At 39.9% G+C, this 12,469-nt stretch overlaps 1 protein-coding gene across 1 annotated transcript in view; it reads left to right on the top strand.

Moving 5' to 3' along the window:
* LOC139939864 (vacuolar protein sorting-associated protein 8 homolog) overlaps positions 1–12,469 on the top strand; it is a 38,972-nt gene that overhangs the window by 2,244 nt on the left and 24,259 nt on the right. Inside the window, exons 2-13 of the mRNA XM_071936016.1 lie at positions 1,568–1,636; positions 3,248–3,360; positions 3,841–3,934; positions 4,602–4,689; positions 5,848–5,972; positions 6,456–6,542; positions 7,130–7,248; positions 7,952–8,054; positions 8,797–8,853; positions 9,968–10,090; positions 11,198–11,278; positions 12,179–12,349. Coding sequence (XP_071792117.1) covers positions 1,568–1,636; positions 3,248–3,360; positions 3,841–3,934; positions 4,602–4,689; positions 5,848–5,972; positions 6,456–6,542; positions 7,130–7,248; positions 7,952–8,054; positions 8,797–8,853; positions 9,968–10,090; positions 11,198–11,278; positions 12,179–12,349 — 1,230 coding nt within the window. The remainder of the gene's footprint in view (positions 1–1,567; positions 1,637–3,247; positions 3,361–3,840; positions 3,935–4,601; positions 4,690–5,847; positions 5,973–6,455; positions 6,543–7,129; positions 7,249–7,951; positions 8,055–8,796; positions 8,854–9,967; positions 10,091–11,197; positions 11,279–12,178; positions 12,350–12,469) is intronic.

Raw genomic sequence — 12,469 nt, 5'->3', positions numbered from 1 at the left:
TATATGAGAAAGGATAGTGTTGGAAGAAAAGATATATAGTAGAGTCTTCAGTGGTGAAGAGAGCATGCCAAACTTTCCATGCTCTGTTGCATAGAGTGTAGTACAAAGAAGTATGTTTGAAGTATATGAGAAAGGATAGTGTTGGAAGAAAAGATATATAGTAGAGTCTTCAGTGGTGAAGAGAGCATGCCAAACTTTCCATGCTCTGTTGCATAGAGTGTAGTACAAAGAAGTATGTTTGAAGTATATGAGAAAGGATAGTGTTGGAAGAAAAGATATATAGTAGAGTCTTCAGTGGTGAAGAGAGCATGCCAAACTTTCCATGCTCTGTTGCATAGAGTGTAGTACAAAGAAGTATGTTTGAAGTATATGAGAAAGGATAGTGTTGGAAGAAAAGATATATAGTAGAGTCTTCAGTGGTGAAGAGAGCATGCCAAACTTTCCATGCTCTGTTGCATAGAGTGTAGTACAAAGAAGTGTGTGTGAAGTATATGAGAAAGGATAGTGTTGGAAGAAAAGATATATAGTAGAGTCTTCAGTGGTGAAGAGAGCATGCCAAACTTTCCATGCTCTGTTGCATAGAGTGTAGTACAAAGAAGTGTGTGTGAAGTATATGAGAAAGGATAGTGTTGGAAGAAAAGATATATAGTAGAGTCTTCAGTGGTGAAGAGAGCATGCCAAACTTTCCATGCTCTGTTGCATAGAGTGTAGTACAAAGAAGTATGTTTGAAGTATATGAGAAAGGATAGTGTTGGAAGAAAAGATATATAGTAGAGTCTTCAGTGGTGAAGAGTGCATGCCAAACTTTCCATGCTCTGTTGCATAGAGTGTAGTACAAAGAAGTGTATGTGAAGTATATGAGAAAGGATAGTGTTGGAAGAAAAGATATATAGTAGAGTCTTCAGTGGTGAAGAGTGCATGCCAAACTTTCCATGCTCTGTTGCATAGAGTGTAGTACAAAGAAGTGTATGTGAAGTATATGAGAAAGGATAGTGTTGGAAGAAAAGATATATAGTAGAGTCTTCAGTGGTGAAGAGTGCATGCCAAACTTTCCATGCTCTGTTGCATAGAGTGTAGTACAAAGAAGTGTATGTGAAGTATATGAGAAAGGATAGTGTTGGAAGAAAAGATATATAGTAGAGTCTTCAGTGGTGAAGAGAGCATGCCAAACTTTCCATGCTCTGTTGCATAGAGTGTAGTACAAAGAAGTATGTTTGAAGTATATGAGAAAGGATAGTTTGGAAGAAAAGATATATAGTAGAGTCTTCAGTGGTGAAGAGTGAAAAAGGGGTGGCGCCATATGGAAAGTTATCCCTATTATTTATTGTAGTTTGGATTTGGTAAGCGAATGGGTTAACTCTTTGTTCTAACAATAATCAACACGGAAAATGAAGTGGAGACCAAAATATAAAAGAGAGTTTGAAGCTGTCAGATTAAGTGAAGGCTTGTTGTAGAAGAAATAGTAGACGGGCAAACTACAAACTTGGAGACAAGACAAACATGCGATTATAGAAACAGGCAAGCTTAGCTGTTATGTTTCTGTGTTTTTTTTCATGTTATTTTCTAGATTGATGATGATGAGTTTGACATTCCAGAGTTGGATTCAGCTCCAACATTAGACAGTATCTTGAATGAGGTAAGTAATAGCATGGACGGCCTGTATGCTTCATTTTTGAAAGGGCAAGGGCACCATTTTCTCCTTGGTAATGGGGCATTTCAAGGGCACCAAGACAATGACCAGAGAGGTTCAAGGCAATAAGCCTTTTTGAGGTATGGCAGACGTGATACGCGCGCGTCACACGCCGCGACTGATGCCACGCTCACCATGTTGGTGGTCATTAGGTTTACGTGTAAGCGCCTTGTCGCCTAAAATGCGCACTTCACTGAATAACATACGTTCTATTTCTATGGTCAATACGCACAAATTTACCACAACTTTAAAGTGTTGTAGCATTGTGTTGGCCATATCTCAAAAAGGCTTACTGCCTTTGATACCTTCGTGGAGTATCAGGCCTGGCATTGTACAAGGGCTGATAAATAAGTAGAAATAAGTTTGAATTATCTTTGGAAGTCTCATTGGGATAGCACCTTTTCACCGTAAAGGCCATGTCATATGAAGCCCAATTCCGCGCCACAACCATGTACATTACAGTGGCGTAATTGTGTGGCTTCACCCGTATGACAACCATGCACATTTAATGCTGTGGTTGTGTGTCTTCACATACTGAAGCCACAACCACGGGTGACTGGATTCTAGGGTGAGGGTTTGGGGTAGGGATAGGGTTAGAATATAGGGTTAGGGGTAGGGTTAGGGGTAGGGTTGGGGTAGGGGTAGGGTTAGGGTTAGGGTTAGGGTTAGGGTTAGGGTTAGGGTTAGGGTTAGGGTTAGGGTTAGGGTTAGGGTTAGGGATAGGGTAGGGTTAGAGTTAGGATTGACAGTAGTGTGTGGGGGAAGGTTGGGGTTGGGTTAGGGTAAAAAACATTCCCCCTCCCCCTTTCAGCTTGGATGAACCCAACCACGAGAGCGCGGAATTGGGCATCATACGTCGTGAAGCATATATGCCTCCAGTTCACACAGAGTAATTTTCAGGCAACTTGAGGCAACCAACTGCACGCATGCACAAAAGAACACTTCATGCAAAAGTGTCCGTATCACTCCACCACTTTTACATTCGATGTGAAATGATATATTGTATCTAATTTACCTCAATGATATATCCCTTTTTGTAAAAATGAGTGACAAAGTGGTGACAGGATATGGAAAGTTGTCCCACTTCAGCAGCACAAATTACTTTGAGTAACTCACAACCTAAGGAAATAATGAGAAAACTGTGAATGAGTTTTCTTATCTGAGATTGTCTGGAACTGGTAGCCTGTGCATTGCCTCAAGTGACATGACCTTATTGGCCAATATAACTTAGAAATGGATTTTAGCTTCTGGTCAGCGGCCGCATGGAATTCTGCAACCGAATGGATGGTAGTTCAATGGCTGATTTCCCTTGTTTAGCAGATCAAATTGCTACACAAAATGTACCAGTTGCTACTCAACAATCATCCTTTGAGATTCAGTTTTCAGTGGGCACCAAACAAATTAAATCTTTACATTTTGCTATGCAAAATTGCTGGCGAAAATCGTTCACTGGAATTATTCATCATGGGCCATTGCAGAAGTGGCCCCAATGTAAAAACCAGGTCTGTAAAAAAATACCCAAACTTTGATATATTATTTTTTGTTAAATCCTTTTAGAATGATGAGCCGTTTGATATCGATGCACAGTCTTTGAGTCTCTATGGTCAGACCAGCGATGGTTCAGCCCCAGTATCTGAACCCAACACACCGAGCAGGTCTCCTCATAAATAGTGAGTACAAAAGGCTTTCTGCTTTGTCTTACCCATACACTGTGGCTTTGGTGAGATAAAGAACAAAGAGCCATTCCAACAGCTTTATCCCATGTACTGCGTCTCTTTGGAACTCCTTGCCTGTGCATATTTCCCTCCATCCTACAATCTTCATACATGACTGTTTTAAGAAGAATATCAATTCCTACCTTCAGCTCCCAGTCTCCCCTGGGTTATTTTCATCTTTAATATTTTTTTCTTGGAGCGCCTTCAAATTAGGGTAGTTCTAATCAACCATGCCAATGCACTAATCAAACAATTGCTAGATTTAATCAGGAAAATTGGAAACAGATTTGAACAATTGTTTACTGTTAAAATGTTAACTGTCCCAACCCTAGACATTGCTATGGTTGAAAACTCTGCGTTTTTGTGTGATTGTACTCCATCATAAAGTGTCATATTGGGCAAAGTTGTTAACCTTTTTGATTTTGATCTTTCCAGTGGGAGGAAAAAGAGCGTACAGTATCCGAACCATGGTTCTATCATCCGACATGTTGTACTCAAGAATATCTCATCCCAGCTCATGTCTGCATCAGTAAGAATCATAATTTTTTTTTTAAAGCAAAGTAGACCAGTCCATTAAACCCTGCCTAGCACATGTTGCCACCATCTTGGTTATGTTCCCTGTGTCCTAGTAATGGATGCTAATATCCGTTGTACAAAATGGAACCAGACTATTTTTCCTTCCAGCCTCGCTTTGATTACATTGAGTTGATGAATGGGAGAAAATCAAGATGGCCGCACCAAGATAAAAGTCTACTGCCCCTGAAGTAGATGGACAGGGTACAAATTATCCACAATGCAGCTATCCTTGTGACAGCAGGTCGCATCCCCTTTGAGTGCTCCCTATAAACAAAAAATCATATTTCTTTGTTTATTGTGCACAATTACTGCTTCGAATACCAAACATAATAGCAACAGTGTAACAATAGACCGATCCACTAAGCTCCGCCCCATTGTGCATTGACCAATCACAACGCAAGGAAGGTCTGACAAATAAGGTCCGACATGCGTGCGCATATCTTGGCGCGCGCGGCAGAGTTGTGCAGAAAGGCATTGAAGAGCCCCACGTGTTCTTGCTTACACGTGCGTCATGGGCGGAGCCTACTGGATCGGTCTATTCCTTAAGCTGGATGATTTGATTGGCTCTTCAAAATCTGACCGGAAGAGGTATTTACAAATGCGTGTGTTTTTTGTCATAGGATCGTGTACAAGCAGGAAGTCCGTCAGCCATGGCAATCTCTCAGTACATAGCAGTAGGAACCTCACATGGCCTTATTCTTGTCTTTGGTAAGTTTTTTTGTTTGTTTGTTTGTTTGTTTGATTTTTCTATTATATCACCACTAGAGAATCTGTTAATAAGGGAATCAATGTGTGCCGAAGAGGTTTTCAACTAGTGGTTTAAACCTGCGCCGAGGCCTGGACTTGATAATTTTACTGAGACGAAGTCGAGGTAAGTTATCAAGAATCTGATTCAACACACTTTGATTCCCATTCATAAATACCTTTTTGGTCAAAAAACATCAACACTTTTTGGTCAAAAGGTAAAATGAATGCAAAAATTATAATTGTTCAATGATTTCTTTCAACACAACACCCCTCCAGCTCTGAAATGGTTAGGCCCTCGAGTAAACTCCTTATAAAGAGATGCTGTGCACGTCGCGCGTATTGCGTGATGTGGAACAACTGTTGCGGCTGTTGCTCTCGACCATTAGGAATGAAGAAACTGTCTTATACACACAGGTGCAAGCGCGCATGTCACGCCCCATGTTATAACACTTTTTACTGGTGTTATGTCATCCGTTCAAACAATACCTCGTGATGCCCTCTCGACCAATCAAAATAGATAAACTGTCTTAGGTATTTATGAATATGAATTAGACACAAATGATGTCAAAAGTAGGACACCATAATAAAGCCAAGGCCTATATGGCTTATAATACAGGCTTTTTGATCATTTTCACAAAGGGCTAAGGTTGATCACAATCAAGGTTGTAGCCAGGGCAAATTGGATGCCGGCTAACTTTGTCGAGAGCTTGGTCGAAAGGGTGGGTGTATGGGGGCAGCGTAGCACCTCACAAACCGGTGGGATCAATGGGCAGTGTCTTTGGAAGCTGAAGGGTTTTAGGTTTTGTTTAAGCTTTGATGGGTTCCCCAGGCTCTCTCTCTTGCCCATTGTGCCTTTGACATAGTCAGTGTCAGAGGAAAAAAACATGTCCAGGGGGCCATAGAAAATAAATACTTATTACGTTTTAAGTGTATATTTGTGAGTAAAATCCAATCCTATCTTCAGCTTCCCCAAGTTGTTTTCTTGTGTCCCTATACCAAGAGTTGCATTTAGCCTTGTTGTGGGCAAACTTGCACAGCAATATTAGAATAAAATAGAATTATATCAAGTAAAAATTATGGTTCCTTGTTTTTAAACAATGTATCTTTCCTTTGCTTTAGATCCAAATCAAGTGTTAAAATGGTGTCTTGGGAGTACAGCACTAGGAACTCAGTATGGTGCAGTATCAACATTGGGTATCAACAATGATTGTAGTCGACTTCTGGCTGGGTTTGCTAGAGGACAGGTGACTATTGCATTTTGTAATGACTGTCTGTTATTCATAAATACCTCAAACAGTTTCGCTATTTCTATTGGTGGAGAGTTCGTCCCGTGGGTGTGTATAAACCTTTGTTTATGACCGGTAAAAAGTGTTAATTCATGGGCGTGACACGCGACCTTGCACCTTTTCTTATAAGACAGTTTCTTCATTCCTATTGGTCGAGAGCAACGGCTGAAACAGTTGTGCCACATCAATGGAGAGATGTTGATAGTATAAAACACTGTGAGAAACGGCTCCCTCTGAAATAACGTTTTTAAGAAAGAAGTAATTTCTCACTAAAATAATGTCAAAAGGACAACCATCGAACAGGCATACATGCCCACTAAACATTAGAGTAAAACAAACAGACACGGAATAAATATCATACCTGTCTTATGCTTTTTAGTGAGTATTGTTCAGCAAATTGGTTTTTCTATCAATTTTGTGTTTTTTCTGTATTACATGTAGATCACCATGTGGGATTTAACTAGTGGCAAGCTTCTACGCACCATCACAGATGCCCATCCCCCAGGTTCTGCAGTCCTTCATATTCAGGTATATACGCAAGAGGAGTTAACAACAGTGATTCGCTGGCCAAATGCCTTCTAAGTCAAGTAAAAAGAACATCAAGATGTAATGATAATAGTTTATTGTTAATTTGGTTTAATGAGATATCATCGAACACCACCGCTCAACTGATTTGGGCTATCAACCCAAAACAACTGTCACCGTGAGCATGTTGCCACCTACTCTTGGTGTTGAAACAGGGTTACCCCCTTTACAGTCCGTCTTTTTACAAGGCATTTGCCTAGCTGAAGTGCGTTAAACAAAAATTTGCTTAGCATGAAATCTCCCTCGATATAAAAACAGGATTATCAACCAAATTTCTATTTGTTGCATATTGCTTGTTACTGGTTTTCAGCTGTTTGCTTATCCTAAAAATCACGTGAAACTTTGGTTGGTAATCCTGTTTTTCACAAGGCAACAATTTCATGCTAAGCAATTGTTTGAGCTTAGCAGCTCTATGAAATTGGGCCCAGGATTCAAACCCACACTCTTCTGCCGACAGTAATAGGTTTGGGTCAGGTGATCTAATAGATTGCTCAACCATTTATATTAAGTTATTGGTTCTGTCTCTATAGTTCAGCGATGATCCCACGATGGCGATCTGCAGCGACAGCGGTGGTTCTGTATTTGAGCTGAGCTTCAAACGGGTCATGGGAATGAGAACGTGTGAATCCAGATGTCTCTTCTCTGGCAGGTATGGTAACCTGTGTCTCTTTACCCGTGGGCAAACTGAAAATCAGTGTGTAATGGATTTCTATAGTAAAGGCATCAGCCTGTTCTATTGTCAAGCTTAAACTTTGCTTCTGATAGAAATTAAATTGAATTTTTTTTTTTCTTTCTGAAATTCGTTATTTTAACAACTTAAAATCTAAGTTTTCCTCTATTATCATGAGGACTCTATTTATTGCAAATTGAATGGATCACATAACTGAATTTGACCTTGAAGCCCCTCTTAAAGGCGCTGGATATCTTTTGTAATTGTCAAAGACCAGTATCCTCACTTGATGTATCCCAACATATGAATAAAATAACAAATTTGTGAATATTTTGACTCAATTGGTTATCAAAAATGCAAGAGAATAATGAAAGAAAAAACACATTTTTTGAACAATTAATTTGTGTGCTTTCAGATGCCTAGACAAACATAAAAGACTTCAGGCCTGAAGCCTTTTAATATTTGAGTAAGAAATTACCTCTTTGTAAAAAAAGAACTACACTACTTCAGAGGGAGCCGTTTCTCACAATGTTTTATCCAATCAACAGCTCTCCATTGCTCGTTACCAAGTTTGTATGCTAACAATTATTTTGAGCAAGTAACGATAGTGTCCAGTGCTTTTAAAGTTTTTAAGACATAAATGTTTTACCATGTCATGATAGTCTTTTTTTATTGCTGGTAGTCGTGGAGAGATGGCGACCATAGCACCCCTTCATGTTCACAGTACAATCAAGGAACATCCTATGAAGGAAATGGCCATCCTAGCCATGGCAACACTCTCTAAGGTATGAAGACTTGAGGTTTTTTTATGCCTACTTTTGGAGGCGTCTCGAACGTCGGGCATGTTTGAGGTATGTCCCGTTGAGTATGCCAGTCACAGATTCATGCATCATGAATCATTTTTGTTGTGGTTAACTACTTCGTTGACAACAATGAGGTCACCCAAAGAACATGTCTGCCCCCCATCAACCTACTAATTCAACGCCGCCGCCCTGCCTTCTTCGGTCATGTCGCTCGCCTAGCTGACAACATCCCAGCTAAAAAAGCTCTAAGCATTGCCATCAACTCCAGGGAAGGCCTAGCACCAGCTCCTGGCTGGAAGAGACCTAGAGGCCGCCCACGAGTATCCTGGGCCCAACAACTTGGCTGGCCTAGTGAAATCGACCACATGTGGCGTGAGGCTGTAGGACGTGGACACAGGAGATTTGGCGCGACAGACCGTTGCTGTCTCTGCGGTTGACTAATTGATTAACTCCTTTTTGTGCTTAAGCTCTATGAAACTTGGCCCACTTTGTCTACATGTTGCACTGTGTTTCATCGGACTTCAAGAAAATGACACTGGGATTAGGTTTAAGAAAAAAAGTGTACAGACATGAAAGAGAAAGATAAAAATGAAATGTGAAAAGAAATAATTTGGCTGTATATCTGAACATGGAGTAAGGATGATTGCTCAGATGCAATGAACAGATCCTTATAGTCCAATGTTTTTTTCTTGAAGTAGTGATTATATTATTTTTTATTTAACAGGTTTTTATTGTCAGTGTTCGGCCGAAGCTAACTGTGATATTCACAAAACAACTCAAGGTAGGTTTTTATCTGATTGTTACCACCTTTTTAAATGATACTTGAACATGTTAGTTTTATTGTATAATATCTACATTTACAGGATTAAAACAATCGAACGTTTCCAAAAACCTTTGCCTTTAAAAGGCACTGGACACTATTGGTAATTACTCCAAATAATTTTTAGCATAAAAACTTACTTGGTAACAAGCAATGGAGAGCTGTTGATAGTATAAAACATTGTGAGAAACGGCTCCCTCTGGAGTAACACAGTTTTTGAAAAAAGTAATTTTCCAGTAAAATATTCGAATTTGATTTTGAGACCTCAGAATTAGATTTTGAGTTCCCAAAAACAAGCATCAGTAAGCACACAACTTCGTGTGACAAGGGTGTTTTTTCTTCCATTATTATCTCGCAACTTCGGTGACCAATTGAGTTCAAATTTGCACAGGTTTGTTATTTTGTGCATATGTGGAGATACACCAAGTGATAAGACTGGTCTTTGACAAATACCAATAGTGTCCAGCCGTCGATTTCACAAAGAGTTAGGCCTCGTCTTATCTCGAGTTGGGACGAGAAACTCGTCCTAACTTAGGATTAATCTTAAGGTCTGCATGCTACAATGCAGGGTTGGGATTCGTCCTAAGTCATAAGATTAATCCTAAGTTAGGAAGAGTTTTGTGAAATCGATGGCAGTGTCTTTAAGTGCTGTTTTTATGATGTTTTTGCACTCAAGCTATTATATATAAGCTTGGGCGATATCGATTTATTTTATTCGCGTTATATCGCCGACAATATATCGCGATATTCGATATAATCGCGATTAATTAAATTTGACATCATCAGTCTTCAAACTCCCAGTGAAAGTTGTAGAAGAGCATAAGAGAGGTGTTCTAATGACCTGTTCTTCTGGTTTTACTCAAAACCTATGGGGTGCAAGATGTCTCAGCTAGGAAATACATCACGATATTGCGATACTTAATCGATATCGCGATATATCGCGATATATCGATATTTCGATTAAAACCAAATCGATCCGGTATCGAAATCGTTTCCAAATTAGTATCCCGATATTCAAAAATATTGGGGTATCGCCCAAGCTTAATTATATACTTTTTATGCTGTTTTTTCTCAGGGTGATTCGTCCACGCTACCTCTCCTGGCATGGCAGTTTGTCGTCATCCAGGGAAAAGACACTGATCGGGTTGTGGATCCAGTGCTGGCATTCGCAAGGACTAACATGGTCTACTTTTACCAGGTACCCCCAAAAAATTAACAAATTTAGTTTTTGAATGTCTCTGAACCAAAAACTACATTCAAAACCTTTCATGGATTTGCTCCATCTTACAAACAAGACCTGGGGCCAATTTCATAGAGCTGCTTAAGCAAAAAATTTTGCTTAAGCCTGAAAGTAGCACGCTTATTTTACACATGTTACTGGCCAAAATGTCATGCCATATACATTGCTTGTGACTGGTATTTAGCTGTTGTTTACTTAGCATAACAATTGAGTAGAGTCTTGGCCAGTAATCTGATTTTACTAAGCAAGGATTTTTTCGCTTAAGCAAAATTTTGTGCTTAAGCAGCTCTATGAAATTGGGCCCTGTTACAACTTCACAACCTACTCCCAGGCCTCGGATCTTCTTCATCACACATTTTATCTGTTCCCAAAACTCGCCTGGCAAGCTAAAGGACCGGGCCTTTTCCAGCAGTGTGCCCTGTCTCTAGAATTCCTTGCCAGATGAGTTCAGGGACACTTGGGCCCAATTTCATAGAGCTGCTAAGCACAAAAATTTGCTTAGCATGAAATTTCTTCCTCGATTAAAACAGGATTACCAACCCAATTTACACTGGTATTACTGGTATTCAGCTGTTGTTTGCTTATTCTCAAAATCACGTGGAAATTTGGTTTGTAACCCTGTTTTTATTGAGGAAGAACTTACATGCTAAGCAAATTTCTGTGCTTAGCAGCTGTATGAAATTGGGCCCTGATCTGTCATTATTCAATGCCATCTTAAGACCTATCTTCTGAATCGCTCGTTTGAACCACAGTGATTTTGATTTTTACCGGTGCCTTTGACTGGTCGTCCAGATCCCTGTGCACCATATAAATCTTTTGATGCAAACTTAACATCTCTTATATCGTTGCGGTGCCAAAACATAGGATTCGAACTGCCTCTAGCTACAGGGCAACCTTGTTAGTCTAGTTGGTAAGACACTGCTCTAGAATTGCAAGGGTCGTGGGTTCAAATCCCACCTAAGTAATATGCCTGTGATATTTTTTCACAGGACTCGGGAAAGTTCTGAGTATACAGTGCTAAAACACATTAATTATATACATTTTTTGTTGTTGTTTTGTCTGCAGGTTTTGTACAGTGAAGATGGATTAGTGAAAGTAGTTCCTCTCCAGTCAATAAAGCTTCCATACAACTTGATTGCCCTTCATGTGAGTTACTTTCAACATACATTCTGCTAGCTTGGCAATTTATTTGTTATGGGATTTGAGGCATTGCACGGTGAGGTACATGTATCAATATATATTTGGTTTGCGGTAACACCATGTGTGTATCTACTTGCCAGGTAGAGTTTGTTCTTTGAGAACTGTCTCGCTTTATTCTACTACCATGGAGTAGACTTTTAGGATTTTTGGGTAGGCTTCTCAGTTCTGAAAAAAACTGTCCTTCTTTTTAACTAGGTAGAAAATCGGCTTTGGCTACTGCTTTCGCTTGTAGGATTGTTATTAACTGCACTACATGTACAACGGAGTGAGTTCTTAATTGCTCTCATCGTTTCGACTAGCTTGCTCTAGTCATCGTCAGGAAGTTATTTTTTGTTAAGCAAATTTAGCGGGACACCAGTCATATGCACTTTAACAAAGCAATTTGGCTGGTAACCTGTATCTGCTAAGCAAGTTCTCTCAGTGCTTTGCGTTTTGTTACGTGTTCATGAAGTTATACCTTTGCAGGCCTTGAACTTTGCTCTTGAAGGGGCACAGCAATCTCCCTCTCTGGTAAGGGGCACCCCTATGAGGAAAGAGTAAATTTGCGCAGGAACCTTGCACAAGGCACTACAGCAGAAGCACAGGGCACCACGGCAATTGCCAAGGGTAATTTCGAGGCCTGCCCTTGACAATGGGCACATTATTTAAAATTAGTAATCACACAATTGTGAATGGAATACAAACCAAATTTAAGTGCTTCTGTGTCCCATATCCAACGAGGCAGAACATACACGCTATTGTTCCATTTTCCACAAGTGTGCATTTGATAACAAATTTATCTTCCAAAAATTAATATTCTTTATCCTCGATGCAAATTTCCATTTATTAAATTTATCTTGTTCACAGTGGTTCAATCCCAAGACGTTGGTTGCCATAGATACCACTGAACGTCTGCACCTTGTAGACGTGAGGACGGAGGAGGAATTAGAGGTCGTTGACCTGGTGGACATTGAACTGGTGTACGGCAGTAGTTTTTTCAAGTCCTTAGCTACGGGGGGAAACGTTAGCCAAGCAATGGTAAGTGCAGGTCAAAGGTCAAAGTAAAAGAGCTATTTGACTTATTGAGAGTGTATTCCTTTTTTGACTGGTTTAAGGTGGATACATTCTGGAAAAATACAACAATTCTGCAAGATAAAA

This window comes from Asterias amurensis, chromosome 7, assembly GCF_032118995.1.
Source record: "Asterias amurensis chromosome 7, ASM3211899v1".
In the NCBI taxonomy this organism is placed as follows: Eukaryota; Metazoa; Echinodermata; class Asteroidea; order Forcipulatida; family Asteriidae; genus Asterias; species Asterias amurensis.
Note: the sequence above shows the minus strand (reverse complement) of the source record. Positions and strands in the feature narration are given on the sequence as shown.